General features: G+C 41.6%; 1 protein-coding gene and 1 long non-coding RNA gene across 7 annotated transcripts in view; one reads left to right on the top strand and one right to left on the bottom strand.

Annotated features, from left to right (window-relative positions):
• LOC135041696 (uncharacterized) overlaps window positions 1-25853 on the top strand; it is a 183717-nt gene that overhangs the window by 31798 nt on the left and 126066 nt on the right. The window lies entirely within an intron of this gene.
• The window catches only part of LOC135041630 (endosome/lysosome-associated apoptosis and autophagy regulator 1-like), a 480370-nt gene continuing 478141 nt past the window's right edge, over window positions 23625-25853 (bottom strand). For all 6 annotated transcript variants that reach the window (XM_063954952.1, XM_063954950.1, XM_063954951.1 and 3 more), the window contains 2 exons: window positions 24528-24693; window positions 23625-24399 (listed from right to left, as the gene is read on the bottom strand). In XM_063954952.1, coding sequence (XP_063811022.1) covers window positions 24334-24399; window positions 24528-24693 — 232 coding nt within the window. In that variant the 3' untranslated portion in view covers window positions 23625-24333. The remainder of the gene's footprint in view (window positions 24400-24527; window positions 24694-25853) is intronic.

The following is a 25853-nucleotide window of genomic DNA, read 5'->3' on the forward strand; positions in this document are numbered from 1 at the left end:
GCCACAAACCAAAATGCAGAATAGTAAAAAAAATATCAAGCTTAGGTTGGGATTCAATCTTGTGATAGTTTTACTTTGGTGGTGAAAGACCAGCACACTATCACAGGATTGAATCCCAAGCTAAGCTTGATATTTTTTTTTACTATTCTGCATTTTGGTTTGTGGCTATATACTAAGTAATGTATGTGTCTTTTAACAACAGTAGTCGAGTCTTCTATTGGACTTATTAGGGAATCCCTACAGACAGCTTTCTTTTCTATTTTTTGTTTCCTCATATATTGAATGCAAATGTCTTATAACAATATTGGGTGAGTATTGTAATTACTTGTTTGTGACACACCATAGAATATTTCCTTTTTAGTACCTTGGACATTGTAGCTCATTTAATTGAATATATCATAAATTTTGTTATGCTTGACTGCAGGCTGGTTAGCTCAGTTGGAAGAGTGCTTCTCTTTCACTATCGAGATATTCCTTTCATAGGTTTGAATCCCAAGGTAAAAATTTAATATTTTACTAGTCTGCCTATGGTTTGTGGCTGTAGACTATGTAATGCATATGTCTTTTAACAACAGTAGTCAAGTCTTCTATTGGACTTATTAGTGAAACTCAATAGACAGCTTTATTTTCTTTTTTGTTTCCTAATATATTCAATGCATATGTCTTATAACAATATTAGGCAAATATTCTAGTTACTTGTTTGTGACACACCATATAATATTTCCTTTTTAGTACTTTGGACTTTGTAGCTTATTTCCTTGAATATATAATCATTTTTGCTATTTTTAATTGTAGACTGGTTAGCTCAGTTGGTAGAATGCTGGTTGTTAACGATAAAAGTAAGCCTATCATAGGTTTGAATCCCAAGTTAAGCTTGTTATTTTTATGCTAGTCTGCATTTTTGTTTGTGGCTCTATACTATGTAATGCATATGTATTTTAACAACACTAGTCAAGTCTTCTATTGGGCTTATTAGTGAAACCTAATAGACATCTTTTCTTTTAAGTACTTTGGACATTGTAGCTTATTTACTTGAATCTATCAGAAATTTTGCAGTTTTTACCTGCAGACTGATTAGATCTGTTGGTAAGATGCTGGTCTGTCACCATCAAAGTAAGCCTGCTATAGACTTGAATCCCAAGCTAAGCTTTATTTTTTTTACTAGTCTGCATTTTGTTTTGTGGCTCTATACTATGTAATACATATGTCTTTTAACAACAGTAGTTAAGTCATCTATTGGACCACACCATAGAATATTTCCTTTTTAGTACCTTGGACATTGTAGCTTATTTACTTGAATATATCATAAGTTTTTACGTTTGCTCTGGTTTGCTCAGTTGGTAGAGTGCTGGTCTTTCATCAAAGTATGCCTATCATAGGTTAGAATCCCAAGCTAAGCTTGTTTCTTTATTAGTAGTCTGCATTGTGGTTTGTCACTGTGTACTATGCAATGTATATATATTTTTTTAACATTAGTGAAATCTTCTATTGGACTAATTAATGCAACCCAATAGACCGCTTTCTTTTTATTTTTGTTTGCTTATATATTGAATGCATATGTCTTTTAACAATATTAGGCAATTATTCTAGTTGTTTGTGACACACCATAGAATAATTCTTTTTAGTACCTTGGACATTGTAGCTTTATACCTTTAATCTATCATCATTTTGCTACACTTACTTGTAAAATGGTTAGTTCAGTTGGTAGGCTGCTGTTTTTTTCATGAAAAAGTCAGCCTATCTTAGGTTTGAATCCCAAGCTAAGCTTGTATTTTTTTTATACCAGTCTGCATTGTGGTTTGTAGCTCTATACTATGTAATACACATGTCTTTTAACAACAGTAGTCAAGTCTTCTATTGGACTTGTTAGATAAACCCAATAGACCGCTTTCCTTTTAAGTACTTTGGACATTCTTTCTTATTTACTTGAATCTATCTTAAATTTAGCAGTTTTCACTTACAGGCTGATTAGAGTAGTGGGTAAGGTGCTGGTCTATCACCATCAAAGTAAGCATGCTGTTGGTTTGAATCCTAAGCTAAGCTTGCTTCTTTTTTTTACTACTCTGCATTGTGTTTTGTGGCTCTATACTATGTAATGCATATGTCTTTTAACAACATCAGTCAAGTCTTCTATTGGACTTATTGGTGAAACCCAATAAACAGCTTTAATTTCTTTTTTGTTTACTTATATATTGAATGCATATGTCTTATAACAATATAAGGTGAGTATTTTAAGTACTTGTTTGTGACACACCATAGAATAGTTCCGTTTTAGTACCTTGGACACCGTAGCTTATTTACTTGAATATATCATAAGATTTGCTGTATTTATGTGTGCTCTGCTTAGCTCATGTGGTAGATTACTGGTCTTTCACCATCAAAGTAAGCCTGTCATAGGTGTGAATCCCAAGCTAAGCTTGTTTTTTTATTAACAACATTAGTCTTCTATTGGAGTTATTAGTGAAACCCAATAGACAGTTTATTTTTTATTTTTGTTTACTCATATATTGAATGCATATGTCTTTTAAAAAATATTACGCAATTATTCTAGTTACTTGTTTGTGACACACCATAGAATAATTTCTTTTTAGTACCTTGGACATTGTAGCTTTTTTCCTTGAATCTATTATAACTTTGCTACACTTGCTCGCAGAATGGTTAGCTCAATTGGTTGGGGTACTGGTCTTTACAATCAAAGTAAGCCTATCATAGGTTTCCATCCCAAAGTAAGCTTGTTATTTATATACTAGTCTGCATTGTGGTTTGTGGCTCTATACTATGTAATACATGTGTCTATTAAAAGCAGTATTCAAGTCTTCTATTGGACTTATTAGTGAAACCCAATAGACAGGTTTCTTTTCTTTTTTGTTTCCTCATATATTGAATGTATATGTCTTATAACAATATTAGGCAAGTATTCTAATTATTTATATATGACACACCATATAATAATTCCTTTTTAGTACCTTGGACAGTATAGCTTATTTATTTGAACCTATCATAAATATTGAAATATTTACCTGCAGACTGGTTAGCCTAATTTGTAGAGTGCTGTTCTTTCACCATCAAAGTAAACCCATTACAGGTTTGAATCCCAGGCTAAGCTTATTTTATTAGTAGTCTGCACTGTGGTTTGTGGCTCTATACTATGTATTGCATATCTATTTTAACAACATTTGTCAAGTCTTCTTTTGGACTTACTAGTGAAAACCAATAAACCGCTTTCTTTTCATTTTTGTTTCTTTATATATTGAATGCATATGTCTTATAACAATATTAGCCAATTATTCTAGTTACTTGTTTGTGACACACCATAGAATATTTCCTTTTAGTTTCTTGGAAATTGTAGCATATTTCCTTCAATATATCATAATTTTGCTATATGTAGGTATGGATTGGTTAGCTCAGCTGGTAGGATGCTGGTCTTTCATAATCAAAGTAAGTGTATCATATCTTTGAATCCCAAGCTAAGCTTTTTTTTATACTAGTCTATATTGTGGTTTGTGGCTCTATGCTATGTAATACATGTGTCTTAACTAGAGATGAACAGGTTCAGTTCGCAGAGAACCGAACCCCCCCCCCCCCACGAACTCCACATGTCAAACACGGTTCCGAGCTCGGCTCGGTTATTTCCGCTAGAGATGTGCACTGGAAATTTTTCGTTGTTTGTGTTTTGCTTTTGGATTCGGTTCCGCGGCCGTGTTTTGGATTCGGACGCGTTTTGGCAAAACCTCCCTGGAAATTTTTGTCGGATTCGGGTGTGTTTTGGATTCGGGTGTTTTTTTTCCAAAAACCCCTCAAAAACAGCTTAAATCATAGAATTTGGGGGTAATTTTGATCCTATAGTATTACTAAACTCAAAAACCATAATCTCCACTAATTTCCAATCTATTCTGAACACCTCACACGTCACAATATTATTTTTAGTCCAAAAATTTGCACCGAGGTCACTGGATGACTAAGCAAAGCGACCCAAGTGGGCGGCACAAACACCTGGCCCATCTAGGAGTGGCACTGCAGTGTCAGACAGGATGGCACTTAAAAAAAATTGGCCACAAACATCACATGATGCAAAGATAAAAAAAAAAAAAGAGGTGCAAGATGGAATTGTCCTTGGGCCCTCCCACCCACCCTTATGTTGTATAAACAGGACATGCACACTTTAACAAACCCATAATTTCAGCCACAGGGTCTGCCACATGACTGTGGCTGAAATGACTGGTTGGTTTGGGCCCCCACCAAAAAAAGAAGCAATCAATCAATCTCTCCTTGCTCAAACTGGCTATACAGCGGCAAGATGTCCACCCTCACCCCTTTCACTGTGTACAACCTCCTCCTCAGAGTATTAATTCGTCCCCACTGGAATCCACCATCTCGGGTCCCTGTGTCCTTTCTGGAGGCAATTGATAGTAAATGTTTCCACGGAGGAATTGATTATAATTCATTTTGATGAACATCATCTTCTCCACTTTTTGTGGAGGTAACCTCGTGCGCCGATCGCCGACAAGGTGACTGGCTGCACTAAACACTATTTTGGAGTACACACTGGAGGGGGGGCAACTTAGGTAAAATAAAGCCAGTTTGTGCAAGGGCCTCCAAATTGCCTCTTTTTCCTGCCAGTATACATACGGACTGTCTGACATGCCTACTTGGATGCGGTCACTCATATAATCTTCCACCATTCTTTCAATGGTGACAGAATTATATGCAGTGACAGTAGACGACATGTCAGTAATCGTTGGCAGGTCATTCAGTCCGGACCAGATGTCATCACTCGCTCCAGACTGCCCTGCATCACCGCCAGCGGGTGGGTTCGGAATTCTTAGCCTTTTCCTCGCAGCCCGAGTCGTGGGAGAATGTGAAGGAGGAGCTGTTGACGGGTTACGTTCTGCTTGAGTTGAAAAATGTCTCACCAGCAGGTCTTTCTTTCCGGCAGACACAAGTCTGCAGATGTTCAGAGATACAACATAGGCTTTAAACCTAGGATTGAGCACGGTGGCCAAAATGTAGTGCTCTGATTTCAACAGATTGACCACCCGTGAATCCTGGTTAAGTGAATGAAGGGCTCCATCCACAAGTCCCACATGCCTAGCGGAATCGCTCCGTTTTAGCTCCTCCTTCAATCTCTCCAGCTGTTTCTGCAAAAGCCTGATGAGGGGAATGACCTGACTCAGGCTGGCAGTGTCTGAACGGACTTCACGTGTGGCAAGTTCAAAGGGTTGGAGAACCTTGCACAACGTTGAAATCATTCTCCACTGCGCTTGAGTCAGGTGCATTCCCCCTCCTTTGCCTATATCATAGGCAGATGTATAGGCTTGAATGGCCTTTTGCTTCTCCTCCATCCTCTGAAGCATATAGAGGGTTGAATTCCACCTCGTTACCACCTCTTGCTTCAGATGATGGTGGGGGCAGGTTCAGGAGTGTTTGCTGGTGCTCCAGTCTTCGGCACGCGGTGGCTGAATGCCGAAAGTGGCCCGCAATTCTTCAGGGCCACCGACAGCATCTCTTGCACGTCCCTGTAGTTTAAAAAAAAATTCTGCACCACCAAAAATTCAATGTATGTGCAAAACATGGGACGTGCTGGGATTTGCCCACATGTAATGAACGCACAATATTGGTGGCGTTGTCCGATGCCACAAATCCCCAGGAGAGTCCAATTGGGGTAGCCAATCTGCGATGATGTTCCTCAGTTTCTGTAAAAGGTTGTCAGCTGTGTGCCTCTTATGGAAAGCGGTGATACAAAGCGTAGCCTGCCTACGAACGAGTTGGCGTTTGCGAGATGCTGCTACTGGTGCCGCCGCTGCTGTTGTTGCTGCTGCGGGAAGCAATACATCTACCCAGTGGGCTGTCACAGTCATATAGTCCTGAGTCTGCCCTGCTCCACATGTCCATGGTTTAGTGGACATTGGGTACAACTGCATTTTTTAGGACACTAGTGAGTCTTTTTCCGACGTCTGTGTACATTCTCGGTATCGCCTGCCTAGAGAAGTGGAAGTCAATTGCTTACTGGAAGTAGTACAAGTGGTCTTCCGACTTCCCCTCTGGGATGACGATCGACTCCCAGCAGCAACAGCAGAACCAGGAGCAGTGGGCATTACACTCAAGGATCCATCGGAGGAATCCCAGTCAGGAGAGGACTCGTCAGACTTGTCAGTGACATGGCCTGCAGGACTATTGGCATTCCTGTCTAAGGAGAAAATTGACACTGCGGGAGTTGGTGGTGTGGTTTGCACTGGGAGCTTGGGTACAAGAGGAAGAAGGGATTTAGTTGTCAGTGGACTGCTTCCGCTATCACCCAAACTTTTTGAACGTGTCAATGACTTCTGATGAATGCGCTCCAGGTGACGTATAAGGGAGGATGTTCCTAGGTGGTTAACGTCCTTACCCCTACTTATTACAGCTTGACAAAGGCAACACACGGCTTGACACCTGTTGTCCGCATTTCTGTTAAAATAATTCCACACCGAAGAGGTGATTTTTTTTGTAATTTGACGAGGCATGTCAATGGCCATATTCATCCCACGGACAACAGGTGTCTCCCCGGGTGCCTGACTTAAACAAACCACCTCACCATCAGAATCCTTGTCAATTTCCTCCTCAGCGCCAGCAACACCCATATCCTCATCCTGGTGTACTTCAACAGTGACATTTTCAATTTGACTATCAGGAACTGGACTGTGGGTGCTCCTTCCAGCACTTGCAGGGGGCGTGCAAATGGTGGAAGGAGCCACCTCTTCCCGTCCAGTGTTGGGAAGGTCAGGCATCACAACCACCGACACAATTAGACTCTCCTTGGGGATTTGTGATTTAGAAGAACACACAGTTCTTTGCTGTGCTTTTGCCATCTTAACGATTTTCAGTTTTCTAGCGGGAGGATGAGTGCTTCCATCCTCATGTGAAGCTGAACCACTAGCCATGAACATAGGCCAGGGCCTCAGCCGTTCCTTGCCACTCCATATCGTAAATGGCATATTGGCAAGTTTACGCTTCTCCTCAAGCGCTTTTAATTTTGATTTTTGGGTCATTTTACTGAACTTTTGTTTTTTGGATTTTACATGCTCTCTACTATGACATTGGGCATCGGCCTTGGCAGACGACGTTGATGGCATTGAATAGTCTCTGCCATGACTAGTGGCAGCAGCTTCAGCACTAGGTGGAAGTGGATCTTGATCTTTCCCTATTTCACCCTCCACATTTTTGTTCTCCATTTTTTAATGTGTGGAATTATGCCAGTAATAATATTATATCAATAGCCTACTGTACAACTATATACTGTTGGTCACCAAAATGCTGCACTGTGCTACTATATATACTGCTCACAAAAATGCAGTACAGATATGGAATGGATACTTGCAGTGACACGGAGCTGCAAGATACAGCAATGGCCTACTGTACTGTACAACTATATACTGTTGGTCACCAAAATGCAGCACACTGAGCACAGATCTTTGCAGCACACTGAGCACAGATATGGAGCTTTTCAGGAAGAGAACGTAGATATTTGCAGTACACTGAGCACAGATATTTGCAGCACACTGAGCACAGATATTTGCAGCACACTGAGCACCGATATGGAGCTTTTCAGGCAGAGAACGTAGCCACGTCCTCTCCGTTAATCTCCAATGGACGAGTGAAAATTGCGGCGACGCGTGGCTCTTTATATAGAATACGAATCTCGCAAGAATCCGACAGCGGGATGACGTTCGGCCGCGTTCGGGTTATCCGAGCAAGGCGGGTAGATCCGAAGCTGCCTCGGACCCATGTAAAATAGGTGAAGTTCGGAGGGGTTCGGATCTCGACGAACCGAACCTGCTCATCTCTAATTTCCGCCTGACTCGGAAAACCCGAACGAGGCAAAACGTCATCATCCCGCTGTCGGATTCTCGTGAGATTCGGATTCCATATAAAGAGCCGCGCATCGCCGCTATTTTCATTCGGGCATTGTAGAGATTACAGAGAGGACGTGGCTACGTTCTCTAAGTGTCAGTTCTCAGTATCAGTGCTTATTGTCTTGTGCTGCAAGTACAGTGTACAGTGTCTTGTGCCTCATCTTGCTGCTGTAGGGTGTTGTGGTAGTAGTATGCGACTGTGCATTGGTCATCATCATTCCAGTCACAGTGGTATCTGGGGAGGTAACAATTCCAGAGTACTTTTGTGCTGCTCACTAATACTAGTACAGTGTCTAGTGTGCATCGTGCTGCTCAGTGTCAGTTCTCAGTAGTATCATCAGTGCTCAGTATCAGTGCTCATTGTCTTGTGCTGCTCAGTAACACATTACTAATACTAGTACAGTGTCTTGTGCTGGTCAGTGTCAGTTCTCAGTATCACTGCTCAGCAGTATCATCAGTGCTCAGTATCAATGCTCAGTAGTATCATCAGTGCTCAGTATCACTGGTCAGTGCTGTCTTGTCCTGCATCGTGCTGCTCAGTAATACATTACTAATACTAGTACAGTGTCTTGTGCTGCTCAGTGTCAGTTCTCAGTAGTATCATCAGTGCTCAGTATCAGTGCTCATTGTCTTGTGCTGCATCGTGCTGCTCAGTAATACATTACTAATACTAGTACAGTGTCTTGTGCTGCAACGTGCTGGTCAGTGTCAGTTCTCAGTATCACTGCTCAGTAGTATCAGTGCTCTGTATCAATGCTCAGTAGTATCACCAGTGCTCAGTATCACTGGTCAGTGCTCTGTCTTGTGCTGCATCGTGCTGCTCAGTAATCCATTACTAATACTAGTACAGTGTCTTGTGCTGCTCAGTGTCAGTTCTCAGTAGTATCATCAGTGCTCATTGTCTTCTGCTGCATCGTGCTGCTCAGTAATACATTACTAATACTAGTACAGTGTCTTGTGCTGCTCAGTGTCAGTTCTCAGTAGTATCATCAGTGCTCATTGTCTTCTGCTGCATCGTGCTGCTCAGTAATACATTACTAATACTAGTACAGTGTCTTGTGCTGCTCAGTGTCAGTTCTCAGTAGTATCATCAGTGCTCATTGTCTAGTGCTGCATCGTGCTGCTCAGTAATACATTACTAATACTAGTACAGTGTCTTGTGCTGCAACGTGCTGCTCAGTGTCAGTTCTCAGTATCACTGCTCAGTAGTAGTATCAATGCTCAGTAGTATCATCAGTGCTCAGTATCACTGGTCAGTGCTCTGTCTTGTGCTGCATCGTGCTGCTCAGTAATACATTACTAATACTAGTACAGTGTCTTGTGCTGCTCAGTGTCAGTTCTCAGTAGTATCATCAGTGCTCATTTTCTTGTGCTGCATCGTGCTGCTCAGTAATACATGAATAATACTAGTACAGTGTTGTGCTGCATCGTGCTGCTCAGTGTCAGTTCTCAGTAGTATCATCAGTGCTCAGTATCAGTGCTCATTATCTTGTGCTGCATCGTGCTGCTCAGTAATACATTACTAATACTTGTGCTGCATCGTGCTGCTCAGTGTCTTGTGCTGCATCGTGCTGCTCAGTGTCAGTTCTCAGTATCACTGCTCAGTAGTATCATCAGTGCTCAGTATCAATGCTCAGTAGTATCATCAGTGCTCAGTATCACTGGTCAGTGCTCTGTCTTGTGCTGCTCAGTAATACATTACTAATACTAGTACAGTGTCTTGTGCTGCTCAGTGTCAGTTCTCAGTAGTATCATCAGTGCTCAGTATCAGTGCTCATTGTCTTGTGCTGCATCGTGCTGCTCAGTAATACATTACTAATACTTGTGCTGCATCGTGCTGCTCAGTGTCTTGTGCTGCATCGTGCTGCTCAGTGTCAGTTCTCAGTATCACTGCTCAGTAGTATCATCAGTGCTCAGTATCAATGCTCAGTAGTATCATCAGTGCTCAGTATCACTGGTCAGTGCTCTGTCTTGTGCTGCTCAGTAATACATTACTAATACTAGTACAGTGTCTTGTGCTGCTCAGTGTCAGTTCTCAGTAGTATCATCAGTGCTCAGTATCAGTGCTCATTGTCTTGTGCTGCATCGTGCTGCTCAGTAATACATTACTAATACTAGTACAGTGTCTTGTGCTGCAACGTGCTGGTCAGTGTCAGTTCTCAGTATCACTGCTCAGTAGTATCATCAGTGCTCTGTATCAATGCTCAGTAGTATCATCAGTGCTCAGTATCACTGGTCAGTGCTCTGTCTTGTGCTGCATCGTGCTGCTCAGTAATACATTACTAATACTAGTACAGTGTCTTGTGCTGCTCAGTGTCAGTTCTCAGTAGTATCATCAGTGCTCAGTATCAGTGCTCATTGTCTTCTGCTGCATCGTGCTGCTCAGTAATACATTACTAATACTAGTACAGTGTCTTGTGCTGCTCAGTGTCAGTTCTCAGTAGTATCAGTGCTCAGTATCAGTGCTCATTGTCTAGTGCTGCATCGTGCTACTCAGTAATACATTACGAATACTAGTACAGTGTCTTGTGCTGCAACGTGCTGCTCAGTGTCAGTTCTCAGTATCACTGCTCAGTAGTAGTATCAATGCTCAGTAGTATCATCAGTGCTCAGTATCACTGGTCAGTGCTCTGTCTTGTGCTGCATCGTGCTGCTCAGTAATACATTACTAATACTAGTAGTGTCTTGTGCTGCTCAGTGTCAGTTCTCAGTAGTATCAGTGCTCAGTATCAGTGCTCATTGTCTTGTGCTGCTCAGTAATACATTACTAATACTTGTGCTGCATCGTGCTGCTCAGTGTCAGTTCTCAGTATCACTGCTCAGTAGTATCATCAGTGCTCAGTGTCTTGTGCTGCTCAGTGTCAGTTCTCAGTATCACTGCTCAGTAGTATCAGTGCTCAGTATCACTGCTCAGTAGTATCATCAGTGCTCAGTATCACTGGTCAGTGCTCAGTGTCTTGTGCTGCTCAGTGTCAGTTCTCAGTATCACTGCTCTTTAGTGTAATCAGTGCTCAGTATTCACTGCTCAGTAGTATCTTCAGTGCTCAGTATCACTGGTCAGTGCCTTATGCTGATCAATGTCAGTTCTCAGGATCAGTGCTCAGTAGTATAATCAGTGCTCAGTCTCACTGGACAGTGCTCAGTGTCTTGTGCTGCATCATGCTGCTCAGTGTCAGTTCTCAGTAGTATCATCAGTGCTCAGTATCACTGCTCAGTAGTATCATCAGTGCTCAGTATCACTGGTCAATGCTCAGTGTCTTGTGCTGCTCAGTGTCAGTGCTCAGTATCACTGCTCAGTAGTATCATCAGTGCTCAGTGTCACTGCTCAGTAGTATCATCAGTGCTCAGTATCACTGGTCCGTTGCTCAGTGTCTTGTGCTGCTCAGTGTCAGTTCTCAGTATCACTGCTCAGTGGTATCATCAGTGCTCAGTATCACTGGTTAGTGCTCAGTGTCTTGTGCTTCATTTTGCTGCTGTAGGGTGCTGTAAGAGGGTGCTGTCATTGTGCATAGGTCATCATCATTCCAGTCACAGTGGTATCTGGTATCTCTCAGTGGTATCTAATTCCAGACATTACTGCCGTCTAATTCCAGATATATTACTGGCATATAATTCCACACATTAAAAAATGGAGAACAAAAATTTGGAGGGTAAAATAGGGAAAGATCAAGATCCACTTCCACCAACTGCTGAAGCTGCTGCCACTAGAGAGATGATGAAAAGCCATCAATGTCGTCTGCCAAGGCCGATGCCCATTGTGATAGTAGAGAGCATGTAAAATCCAAAAAGCAAAAGTTCAGTAAAATGACCCAAAAATCTAAATTAAAATCGTCTGAGGAGAAGCGTAAACTTGCCAATATGCCATTTACGACACGGAGTGGCAAGGAACGGCTAAGGCCCACTCCTATGTTCCTCAAGACTAGTGGTTCAGCTTCACATGACGATGGAAGCACTCATCCTCCAGCTAGAAAAATGAAGAGAGTTAAGCTGGCACAGCAAAGAATTGTGCGTTCTAAATCACAAATCAACAAGGAGAGTCCAAATGTGTCGGCGGGTGCGATGCCTCACCTTCCCAACACTGGACGGGAAGAGGTGGCTCCTTCCACCATTTGCACGCCCCCTGTAAGTGCTGGAAAAAGCACCCACAGTACAGTTCATCATATTCAAATTGAAGATGTCACTGTTGAAGTACACCAGGATGAGGATATGGGTGGTGCTGGCGCTGAGGAGGAGGTTGACGATGAGGAATCTGATGGTGATGTGGTTTGTTTAAATCATGCACCCAGGGAGACAGTTGTCCGTGGGATGAATAAGGCCATTGCCATGACTGGTCATAATACAAAAAAAAAAAAAATCACCTCTTCGGTGTGGAATTATTTCAACAGAAATGCGGACAACAGGTGTCAAGCCGTGTGTTGCCTTTGTCAAGCTGTTTTAAGTAGGGGTAAGGACGTTAACCACCTAGGAACATCCTTCCTTATACGTCACCTGGAGGGCATTCATCAGAAGTCATTGACACGTTCAAAAACTTTGGGTAACAGCGGAAGCAGTCCACTGACAACTAAATACTTTTTTCCTCTTGTACCAAGGCTCCTGCAAACCCCACCACCAACTCCCTCAATGTCAATTTCCTCCTTAGAAACGCCAATAGTCCTGCAGGCCATGTCACTGTCAAGACTGATAAGTCCTCTCCTAACTGGGATTCCTCCGATGGATCCTTGAGTAGAATGCCTACTGCTGCTGTTGTTGCTGCTGGGAGTTGATCGTCATCCCAGTGGGGAAGTCGGAAGACCACTTGTACTACTTCCATTAAGCAATTGACTGTCCAACAGTCCTTTGCGAGGATGATGAAATATCACAGCAGTCATCCTCTTGCAAAGCGGATAACTCATGCCTTGACAACTATGTTGGTGTTAGACGTGCATCCGGTATCCACCATTAGTTCACAGGGACTTAGAGAATTGCTTGAGGTAGTGTGTCCCCGGTACCAAATCCCATCTAGGTTCCACTTCTCTAGGCAGGTGATACAGAGAATGTACACAGACGTCAGAAAAAGTGTCCTCAGTGTCCTAAAAAATGCCAGCACGTACCATGTTTTGCACATATAATTAATTAGGTGGTGCAGAATTTTTTGAAAAAACGACAGGGGCATGTAGGAGATGCTGTCGGGGGCCTGAAGAATTGCGGGCCACTTTTTGGCATTCAGCCACCGCGTGCCGAAGACTGGAGCGCCAGCAAACACTCCTGAACATGCCCTGCCATCACTTGAAGCAAGAGGTGGTAACGAGTTGGAATTCAACCCTCTATATGCTTCAGAGGATGGAGGAGCAGCAAAAGGCCATTCAAACCTATACATCTGCCTACGATATAGGCAAAGGAGGGGGAATGCACCTGACTCAAGCGCAGTGGAGAATGATTTCCATGTTGTACAAGGTTCTCCACCCCTTTGAACTTGCCACATGTGAAGTTAGTTCAGACACTGCCAGCCTAAATCAGGTCATTCCCCTCATCAGGCTTTTGCAGAAGCAGCTGGAGAGATTGAAGGAGGAGCTAAGATAGAGCGATTCCGCTAGGCATGTGGGACTTGTGGATGGAGCCCTTCATTCACTTAACCAGGATTCACGGGTGGTCAATCTGTTGAAATCAGAGCATTACATTTTGGCCACCGTGCTCGATCCTAGGTTTAAAGCCTACATTGTATCTCTCTTTCTGGCAGACACAAGTCTGCAGATGTTCAAAGACCTGCTGGTGAGACAACTGTCAAGTCAAGCGGAACGTGACACGCCAACAGCTCCTCCTACATTTTCTACCGCAACTGGAGCTGCCAGGAAAAGGATAACATTTCCAAACCCACCCGCTGGCGGTGATGCAGGGCAGTCAGGAGCAAGTGCTGACATCTGGTCCAGACTGAAGAACCTGCCAATGATTACTGACATGTCTACTGTCACTGCATATGATTCTGTCGTCATTGAACGAATGGTGGAGGATTATATGGGTGACAGCATCATTGTAGGCATGTCAGACAGTCCGTATGTATACTGGCAGGAAAAAGAGGCAATTTGGAGGCCCTTGCACAAACTGGTTTTATTTTACCTAAGTTGCCCCCCCTCCAGTGTGTACTCCGAAAGAGTGTTTAGTTCAGCCGGTCACCTTGTCAGCGATAGGCGTAGGAAGTTACTTCCACAAAATGTGGAGAAGATGATGTTCATCAATATGAATTATAAATTCCTCCATGGAGACATTTACCAGCAATTGCCTCCAGAATGTACACAGGGACATGTGATGGTGGATTCCAGTGGGGACGAATTAATACTCTGAGGAGGAGGATGTACACAGTGAAAGGAATCAGAGGATGATGATGAGGTGGACATCTTGCCTCTGTAGAGCCAGTTTGTGCAAGGAGAGATTGATTGCTTCTTTTTTGGTGGGGGCCCAAACCAACCAGTCATTTCAGCCACAGTTGTGTGGCAGACCCTGTCGCTGAAATTAGTTTGTTAAAGTGTGCATGTCCTGTTTATACAACATAAGGGTGGATGGGAGGGCCCAAGGACAATTCCATCTTGCACCTCTTTTTTTTAAATCTTTGCATCATGTGCTGTTTGGGGACTATTTTTTTAAGTGCCATCCTGTCTGACACTGCAGTGCCACTCCTAGATGGGCCAGGTGTTTGTGCCGGCCACTTGGGTCGCTTAGCTTAGTCATCCAATGACCTCGGTGCAAATTTTAGGACTAAAAATAATATTGTGAGGTGTTCAGAATAGACTGGAAATGAGTGGAAATTACGGTTATTGAGGTTAATACTATTGGATCAAAATTACCCCCAAATTCTATGATTTTAGCTGTTTGAGTTTTTAAAAAAAAATCACCCGAATCCAAAACACATCCGAATCCAAAACCCGAAAGGGTGGTTTTGCCAAAACGCGTCCGAATCTAAAAAACAACGTCGGACCCGAATCCAAAACCAAAACACAAAAAATGCCCGCTGCACATCTCTACTTTTAACAGCAGTAGTCAAGTCTTCTATTGGACTTATTAGTGAATTCCAATAGACAGCTATCTTTTTTTTTCTTATATATTAAATGCATATGTCTTATAATATTAGGCGAGTATTTTAATTAATTATTTGCGACACACCATATAATACTTTCTTTATAGTACCTTGGACATTGTAGCTTATTTACTTGAATCTATCATTTATTTTGTTTAGATTGTGTGCAGGATGGTTAGCTCAGTTGTTAGAGTGTAGGACTTTTACCATCAAGGTAATCCTGTAATAGGTTTGAATCCCAAGGTAAAGTTGTTGTATTTTACTATTCTGGTTTGTGGCTGTATACTATGTAATGCATATGTCTTTTAACAACAATAGTCGAGTCTTCTACTGGACTTTTTAGTGAAACCCAATAGACAGCTTTATTTTATTTTTGTTTCCTTATATATTGAATGCATATGTCTTATATTAATACTGGGTGAGTATTCCAATTACTTGTTTGTGACACACCATACAATATTTTGTTTTTAGTACTTTGGACATTGTAGCTTATTTACTGGAATCTATCACAAATACTGCTCTATTTACCTGCAGACTGGTCAGCTCAGTTGTTAGAGTGCTGGTCTTAAATAAACCTATCGCAGTTTTAAATCCCAAGCGAACCTTATCATTCTTTTTATTAGTCTGCATTGTGGTTTTTGGCTCTATAGTATGTAATGCATATGTCTTTTAACAACAGTAGTCACGTCTTCTATTGGACTTATTGGTAAAACCCATAGACAGCTTTCTTTTATTTTTTGTTTCCTTATATATTGAATTAATATGTCTTATAACAATATTAGGCAAGTATTCTAAATACTTGATTGTGACACACCATAGAATAATTCCTTTTTAGTAGCTTGGACATTGTAGCTTTTTCCCCTGAATCTATCATAATTTTGCTATACTTGCTTGTAGAAATGTTAGCTAAGTTGGTAGGGTGCTGGTCTTTACAATCAAAGTAAGCCTATCATAGGTTTCAATCTCAAAGTAAGCTTGTTATATTTATTCTAGTCTGCATTGTGGTTTGTGGCTCTATACTATGTAATACATATGTCTATTAACAGTAGTAGTCAAGTCTTCTATTGGATTTATTCGTGAAATCCAATAGACAGTTTTCTTTTCTTTTTTGTTTCCTCATATATTGAATATATTAGGTATATGCAATTGCGGTCGAATTCCCGAAATTGTCGAATTTCGGGAATTTTTCGCAAAAAAAAAAATTCGACAATGCAATTCAGTACTTTCCGACAAAAAAACGGACTTTCAAAATTCGACTTTTTGAAATTCGACTTTTGACAAATTCGACTTTTTTGCAATGATACACATGCTGCAATTCGACCAAAGTCTATTCAATGGAAGTTTGGAAATTCGACAACAGTGCTTTTAGACAGTAAATTCGTCATTTTCAATCCGCAACACTTTGGAGGGTGAAACTAATAAAAAAAATTTAAAACATGTTTTTTTTGTGTTTTTTTTTCTTGGTAATATCATATCTATTTATATTAGAAGGGATTAGGTACTTGGTTTGTCTTTTTTGGAGGCACAAGTATTATTTATATATTTTTAAAAATATATATATATATTTTTTTTGGGATGGAATGGTAAAATCCCTGAAAAAAATGGCGTGGGGTCCCCCCTCCAAAGCATAACCAGCCTCGGGCTCTTCGAGCTGGTCCTGGTTCTAAAAATGCGGGGGGAAAATTGACAGGGGTTCCCCCGTATTTTTAAAACCAGCACCGGGCTCTGCGCCTGATGCTGGTGCAAAAAATACGGGGGACAAAGAGTAGGGGTCCCCCGTATTTTATACACCAGCATCGGGCTCCACTAGCTGGACAGATAATGCCACAGCCGGGGGTCACTTTTATACAGCGTCCTGCGGCCGTGGCATTAAATATCCAACTAGTCACCCCTGGCCGGGGTACCCCGGGGGAGTGGGGACCCCTTCAATCAAGGGGTCCCCCCCCAGCCACCCAAGGGCCAGGGGTGAAGCCCGAGGCTGTCCCCCCCATCCAAGGGCTGCGGATTGGAGGCTGATAGCCTTGAGAAAAATGACAAGAATATTGTTTTTTCCAGTAGTACTACAAGTCCCAGCAAGCCTCCCCCGCAAGCTGGTACTTGGAGAACCACAAGTACCAGCATGCGGGAGAAAAACAGGCCCGCTGGTACCTGTGGTACTACTGAAAAAAAAAATACCCAAATAAAAACAGGACACACACCGTGACTTGTACAACTTTATTACATACTGCCGCCACACACATACTTACCTATGTTGACACGAAGCAGTCGGTCCTCTTCTCCAAGTAGAATCCACGGATACCTGAAAATAAAAGATAAATTATACTCACCTTCCAGCGTCCAGAGATACATCCACGTCCAGAAAATAATCCAGGTACTTGGCAAAAAAACAAAACGCAAATACCCGTGCCAGCGGACTGAAAGGGGTCCCATATTTGCACATGAGACACCTTTCCCCGAATGCAGAGACCTCTATGTGACAGCTGTCACAGAAAGGTCTCTTCAGCCAATGAGCGAGTGCAACGTCCTTGCACTCTGCTGATTGGCTCTGTGCGCGTCTGAGCTGACAGCGCATCGCAAAGCCTCTCCATTACTTTCAATGGTGGGAACTTTGCGGCTAGCGGTGGGGTCACCCGCCGGTCAGCGGCTGACCGCGGGTAACCCCCCCGCTGACGGCAAAGTTCCCACCATTGAATATAATGGAGAGGCTTTGCGATGCGCTGTCACAGCACAGACAGCGCACAGCCAATCAGGTGAGCGCCACGTAGTAGCGCTTCCTGATTGGCTGAAGGGACCTCTGACAGGAGTCACGTGGGGTCCCGGCACATTCGGGGAAAGGAGTCTCATGTGTGAATATGGGACCCCTTTCAGTCCGCAGGATCGGGTCATTGTGTTTTGTTTTTTTGCCAAGTACCTGGATTATTTTCTGGACGTGGATGTATCTCTGGACTCTATCTCTGGGCGCTGGAAGGTGAGTATAATTATCTTTTATTTTCAGGTATCCGTGGATTCTACTTGGAGAAGAGGACCGACTGCTTCGTGTCAACATAGGTAAGTATGTGTGTGTCGGCAGTATGTAATAAAGTTGTACAAGTCACGGTGTGTGTGTCCTGTTTTTATTTGGGTATTTTTTTTCCAGTAGTACTACAGGTACCAGCGGGCCCGTTTTTCTCCAGCATGCTGGTACTTGTGGTTCTCCAAGTACCAGCTTGCGGGGAGGCTTGCTGGGACTTGTAGTACTACTGGAAAAAACAATATTCTTGTCATTTTTCTCAAGGCTATCAGCCTCCCATCCGCAGCCATTGGATGGGGGGACAGCCTCGGGCTTCACCCCTGGCCCTCGGGTGGCTGGGGGGGAACCCCTTGATTGAAGGGGTCCCCACTCCCCCAGGGTACCCCGGCCAGGGGTGACTAGTTGGATATTTAATGCCACGGCCGCAGGGCACTGTATAAAAGTGACCCCCGGCTGTGGCATTATCTGTCCAGCTAGTGGAGCCCGATGCTGGTGTGAAAAATACGGGGGACCCCTACTCTTTTTGTCCCCCGTATTTTTTGCACCAGCATCAGGTGCAGAGCCCGGTGCTGGTTTTAAAAATACGGGGGATCCTCTGTCAAATTTCCCCCCGCATTTTTAGAACCAGGACCAGCTCGAAGAGCCCGAGGCTGGTTATGCTTTGGAGGGGGGACCCCACGCCATTTTTTCCCGTTTTTTCCCGTTTTTTAAAATCGCGGCAAAATCCGGCAAATCGGCCGTTTTTCGCCCGCGGGAATGTCGAATCCGTTTTTCATTGAATATGGTGAATTCCGGCAGCCACCTGCCGGAATTCACCTGTCGAATTGTGTCGAATTAAAAAACGGCGATAATTTGCCGCGATTCGCCGTGAATTGCATATACCCCTATATGTCTTATAACATTATTAGGCGAGTATTCTAATTAATTATTTGTGACACACCATATAATACTTATTTTTTAGTACCTTGGACATTTTAGTTTATTTACTTGAATCTAGCATAAATCTTGAACTATTTATCTGCAGACTGGTTAGCTCAGTTGGTAGAGAGCTGGTCTTTCACCATCAAACTAAGCCTACCAGAGGTTTAAATCCCAAACTATGCATGTTATTCTATTACTGGTCTGCATTTTGATTTGTGGCTCTATACTATGTAATGCATATGTCTTTAACTTTAACAACAGTAGTCAAGTCTTCTATTGGATTTATTAGTGAAACCCAATAGATAGCTTTCTTTTTTATTGTTTCCTCATATATTGAATGCATAATTTTATAACAATATTAGGCGAGTATTCTAATTACTTGTTTGTGACACACCACAGAATATTTTCTTTTTAGTACCTTGTACATTCTAGCTTATTTGAATATATCATACATTTTGCAGTATTTATGTGTTGAGCTGTTAGCTCAGTTGGTAGAGTGCTGGTCTTTCACCTTCAAAGAAAGCCTATCATACAGTAGGTTTAAATCCCAAGCTAAGCTTTTTATTGTGTTACTAGTCTGCATTGTGGTTTGTGCCTCTATAGTATGTAATGCATATTTTATTTAGCAACAGTAGTTAAGTCATCTATTGGACTTATTGGTGAAACCCAATAAACAGCTTTCATTTCTTTTTTGTTTACTTATATATTGAATGCATATGTCTTATAACAATATAAGGTGAGTATTTTAAGTAATAATTCCTTTTTAGTACCTTGGAAATTGTAGCTTATTTATTTGAATCTAGCATAAATATTGAAATATTTACTGCAGACTGGTTAGCACAGCTGGTAGAGTGCTGGTCTTTCTCCATCAAAGTAAACCTATTACAGGTTTGAAACCCAAGCTAAGCTTGTTACTCTTTTAGTAGTCTGCATTGTGGTTTGTGGCTCTATACTATGTAATGCATATGTCTTTTAACAACATGTCAAGTCTTCAATTGGACTTATTTGAGAAACCCAATAAACCGTTTTCTTTTCATTTTTGTTTCCTTATATATTGAATGCGTGTCTTATAACAATATTAGCTAATAATTACTTGTTTGTGACACCATAGAATATTTCCTTTTAGTTCCTTTGAAATTGTAGCTTATATCCTTCAATATATCATAATATTGCTATATGTAGGTGTAGACTGGTTACCTCAGCTGGTAGGATGCTGGTCTTTCATAATTAAGTAAGTGTATTATATCTTTGAATTTCATGCTAAGCTTATTATTTTTATACTAGTCTATATTGTGGTTTGTGGCTCTATACTATGTAATACATGTGTCTTTTAACAACAGTAGTCAAGTCTTCTATTGGATTTATTAGTGAATTCCAATAGACAGCTATCTTTTATTTTATTTCTCATATATTAAATGCATATGTCTTATAACAATATTAGGCGAGTATTCTAATTATTTATTTGTGACACACCATATAATACTTTCTTTTTAGTACCTTGGGCATTTTAGCTTATTTACTTGAATCTATCGTTTATTTAATTTAGATTGTGTGCAGGCTGGTTAGCTCAGTGGTTAGAGCAGGGGTTCTCAAACTCGGTCCTCAGGGGCGCACACAGTGCATGTTTTGCAGGTCTCCTCACAGAATCACAAGTGAAATAATTAGCTCCACATGTGGACCTATTAAAATGTGTCTGTGAGTAATTAATACACCTGTGCACTTGCTGGGTTACCTGCAAAACATGCACTGTGTGCGCCCCTGAGAACCGAGTTTGAGAACCCCTGGGTTAGAGTGTTGGTCTTTTACCATCAAGGTAATCCTGTAATAGGTTTGAATCCCAAGGTAAAGTTGTTGTATTTTACTATTCTGGTTTGTGGCTGTATACTATGTAATGCATATGTCTTTTAACAACAATAGTCAAGTCTTCTACTGGACTTTTTAGTGAAACCCAATAGACCGCTTTCTTTTATTTTTGTTTCCTTATATATTGAATGCATGTCATATATCAATATTGGTGAGTATTCCAGTTACTTGTTTGTGACACACAATACAATATTTCGTTTTTAGTACTTTGGACATTGTAGCTTATTTACTTGAATCTATCACAAATATTGCTCTATTTACCTGCAGACTGGACAGCTCAGTTGTTAGAGAGCTGGTCTTAAAATAAGCCTATTGCGGGTTTGAATCCCAAGCTAACCTTGTCGTTTTTTTTAATAGTCTGCATTGTGGTTTGTGGCTCTATAGTATTTAATGCATACGTCTTTTAACAACAGTAGTCAAGTATTCTTTTGGACTTATTGGTGAAACCCAATAGACCGCTTTCTTTTCATTTTTGTTTCCTTATATATTGTGACACACCATAGAATATTTCCTTTTTAGTACCTTGGAAATTGTAGTTTATTTTCTTGAATCTATGATGAGTTTTGCTATATTTAAGTGTTCTCTGGTTAGCTCAGATGCAGGGCCGTTTCTTAGGGCAGGCGAGCAGTGCAACCACACTGGGCGCCCGCCGTGGCACTAACTGTGGCTCCATGCTTCCCCCTCCTATTTCTCCCGGAGTAACCCGCTTGGGGGGCGGAGTTTCATGGAATGACGTGGTTGCGTCGTTACGTCACGACGCAACCCCGTCACTCCACGAAACTCCCCCCCCGAGCGGAGTACAGAGGGGGATCCAAGTTAGGAAAAGGGAAAGGCCGGCGCGAGGAGCGACTGGCGAGGCGGGCCGAAGAGCGGTAATCGCCTCTCAGTATTCTCTCTCTCTCTCAATGTGTAAAATGGGGATACCTGCCGTAATGTGTGAAATGGGGACTCTTGCCTGCCGTAGTGTGGGGATTTAATGTATCAAGGGCATTGCGGTGTGTGGCATAATATGGTGCAGGGGGCATTACTGTGTGGGATTAATATGGTAGAATGTTTTTTTCCTGTGGTGGTCGTTATCTGTTGGAGCAGGGTCAAAAACTGGATTGTGAGGTATTCTTTTCAGACGAGGCCATGCCCATTTAAATGAGGCCACACCCATTTAGATGAGGCCACGCCCCCTTGCCGGGAGCGCACGCAAGTTGTGTTTTTTTCCATCTAGGTGTGGGGGGGCGGCACATTTTTTAATGTCATGGGGGGGCGCATTTTTAAATCTCGCACTGGGTGCCAAATTGGCTAGAAACAGCCCTGCTCAGATGGTAGCGTACTGGTCTTTCACCATCAAAATAAGCCTGTCATAGGTTTGAATCCCAAGCTAAGCTTGTTCTTTTATTAATTGTCTGCATTGATTTTAGTCACTGTATACTATATAATGCATATGTCTTAACATCATTAGTCAAGTCTTCATTTGGACTTATTAGTGAAACCCAATGGACAGCTTTGAATGCATATTTCTTATGACAATATTGGGTGAGTAATCATATTACTTGTTTGTGACATACCATAGACTATTACCATTTTAGTACTTTGGCCATTGTAGCTTATTTACTTGAATCTATTATACATTTTGCTACATCTGTGTGCAGACTGGTTAGCTCAGTTGGAAGAGTGCCGGTCTTTTACCATCAAAGTAAGCCTATCATAGGTTTAATTCCCAATCTAAGCTTCTTATATTTTTACTAGTCTGCATTGTGGTTTGTGGCTGTATACAATGTAATGCATATGCTTTTTAACAAGTCTTCTATTGGACTTATTAGTGAAACCTTATAGACAGCTTTCTTTTGATTTTTGCTTCCTCATACATTGAATGCATATGTCTTGTAACAATATTAGGTGAGTATTGTAATTATTTGTTTGCGACATACCATATACGACTTCCTTTCTAGTACTTTGGACATTGTAGCTTATTTACTTGAATATTTCATAAATTTTTCTATGTTTGAGTGCAGGCTGTTTAGCTCAGTTGGTACAGTGCTGGACTTTCACGGTCATAGTTAGTAAGCCTCTCGTAGGTTTGAATTCCAAGCTAAGCTTGTTATTTTTTTTACTAGTCTTCATTGCGGTTTGTGGCTCTATATTATGTAATGATATGTCTTAACAGTAGTCAAGTCCTCTGTTGGACTTATTAGTGAAACCCAACAGACAGCTTTCTTTTCTTTTTTGTTTCCTTATATATTCAATGCATACTCAACGTGCGTGTGTGTGTACATTATATATATATATATATATATATATATATACACACACATACATACATACACACACATATATATATATATATATATATATATATATATATATATATATATATATATAATATTAATCTGAGGGGGTCCCAGAGATATCACTGTACCGGGCCCCAAGATTTCTATTGCTGGCCCTGTGTACAGGCAGGTGATTGCGGTTCCGGGTGGATGGCGCCTCTCTCATGTTTGGGGGGAGTGAGCTGCCCCCCCCCCATTCCGACGCACCTGATACTAAAGTAATTACACAAACACGGACAGATTTTTTAAATGGGCACATCTCCCTTTACCTTATTTAGGTCACTGACCCCTATTTAAAATTATTAGCCTTCCTAGGGTGTTCTACATGATACAAATATTGCATCTGCTGTTGCTTAAACAAGATGTGACCATAATAAACAAAACCTTGCAAATACTGTACTCATATGGGCTGGAAAACATCCCAGAGCATCTTTGTTTAAGCTACAGTACTACTTATAGACTACTCAGTTGGGGGGTGTAAATATGTTGCTATGCTATGAAATGGATAGACGGTATGGAGCTAATAGATGTGTATATTATAAAATGACAGCAACTGAAAAAAAACAATACTGTTCCAAGCTAAAAACTTACAACTTTTTATTTTTTCATTTATTTAAAAAAAACTTTTTTTTTTCTTCCTATAAATGGTTCATCTTTCCATCCAGCAAAAAAAAATAATAAAAAAAATTGCTACTACAGGAGAAGGCAGCATTTACGATGACTAAGAAAGAAAAATATTAATTAACAAAACAGAACATCTTTCAGCACTATTTCTGATGCCGGAACACATAGTACTTAGTATTAAATGTTGACTAGTGGTTTTATTACATGAAAGGGTGTTAACTTGAGACAATAGGACTCATTTACTAAACAAAGTATGTCAAAGGACAGCACATGTAATTTAGATTTTTGGGAAGCTGTCCCTGTGTACCTGTGAACCAAGACTAGAATGCGCATGAGAAAAAAAAGCATTTTTTTTTTTTTAGCTAATATAGTAGTTCCCTTCCTAACCTGGTAAGTCATATAAACCAGCACATTCTTGTAAGAATAGCCTGCAGCATCATAAGTTTGTAACTGAACCTTAATGTGAAATAGTTGACTGTAATAGTCCCAGTTACATCCTATGGTAAACTGATGTCTACTAAATGGCAAAAATGGTGGCAGTTACACAGCTGCCTGCTCTCAGACAGTCATATACCTGTTGTCTGCTTTCTGTACAGATGTGTGTCCTAGTTTGAGATCATGTTATTAAGCAACACTAATAGCAATCAGTACTTTTAGCTACATATCGGTATGTTCGCCTACTGATGACTTCAGAGGTACAGAGTCAAATCCATCCGATGTTCTCTGGAATAAAAATAAAATACAATATGATGTCATAAGAAAGGAATATGCACTGTAAATGGGATTAAACTAATGTCAAGATTAAAAAAGATACGGAATGTAATTTATGTATATAAAATAAAATAAATTACCTTTCCAGAAAGTGACATAAACTTGCGTAATATGGACCGACGATTGTTGAATATTAGCTCATCCTCAGCATCTTCTCCCTCCATGATGGCACAGCTATCAGCGGCTGGAAGTTCACCATCTTTAGATGGAGCATTCATCATCAACCGTGAGTACTTGTACTCCAAGCTAGTATAGAATAGGACAGTATAGGATTATGGGAGTTTTATGTACATAAAAAGAAGTCATAGAGACATATCAGTGATTTATACAGAGGTATTATAGAAATAAAAATGTACATTACAGTATGCATCACCCAAAGGGAGCTGAGAGGAGTTTTGTGTGTCCTTTGCAATATATTTTGTAGATTTATATACAATATTTTGAAGATAGAGCTAAAGATGAAAGTTTGCATATAAAGTACTAAATAAATTGTTGTGTAAGTGTTCTGTGGAATACGAGGGGTTTACAATACTTTTCCAGATGTGCAGTGCATAGGTAGAGTAAATACAATCTGACTGGTTGTGAACTGTAATCTCGGACTAAAGTTTTTGTGAAATACAGCATAAGCAGCACTGCACACTGAAAAGCCAGCATGTTCACTTTTTTCACAAACTCGTTATGGAGCTCAACAGAGGTCTGGAGAGTCATTATCTTCTACGACTACAAGAGTGGTTTGCAGCAGCACGAGACTTTTGACCAACTGCAAGCTGTTTTTGGGGAGCAAGCACAATCCATAACCACTATGTGTGAGTGGTTTGCAGATTTTTGGTGTTGGAGGTGGTCCCTGGAAGATGAGAAGTGCTGTGTACGACATGTGTCCGCCATCATGGAGGACAACATTGCTGTTATGCTGGCAATAGTTGAGGTGGACGCCAGGGTAACCATGACCCAGGTAGAGAAAGAGATAGGCAACTCTTTGGGATCCTTGCAAGGTTTCTGCATGCTGTGCCAGCTGATTTGAGAGCAGGAGGCGGCTCGGGTGACTTGGTGCTGCAACATGCTGGCCAGGTTTGTTGGTTGTCACTCAGACTCTGTCTGGGAGATCATCAGTGGCAATGAATCCTAGATGTGCTTGTTTTGAATGGGTGGTCTTTAGTATGCCGACTGACGGTATCCCGACACACAGTATACCGGCGCCGGAATCCCGACAGCCGGCACACCGACACTTATTCTCCCTTGTGGGGGTCCACGACCACCCTGGAGGGAGAATAAAATAGCGTGGCGTGCGTAGCGCGCCTCCGTTCCCATAGCGTGGCGAGCGCAGCGAGCCCGCAGGGGGCTCATTTGCGCTCGCCACACTGTCTGTAAGCCGGCGGTTGGGCTCCCGGCGCCGGTATGCTGGTCGA

Source organism: Pseudophryne corroboree, chromosome 2, assembly GCF_028390025.1.
Source record: "Pseudophryne corroboree isolate aPseCor3 chromosome 2, aPseCor3.hap2, whole genome shotgun sequence".
Classification (NCBI taxonomy): domain Eukaryota; kingdom Metazoa; phylum Chordata; class Amphibia; order Anura; family Myobatrachidae; genus Pseudophryne; species Pseudophryne corroboree.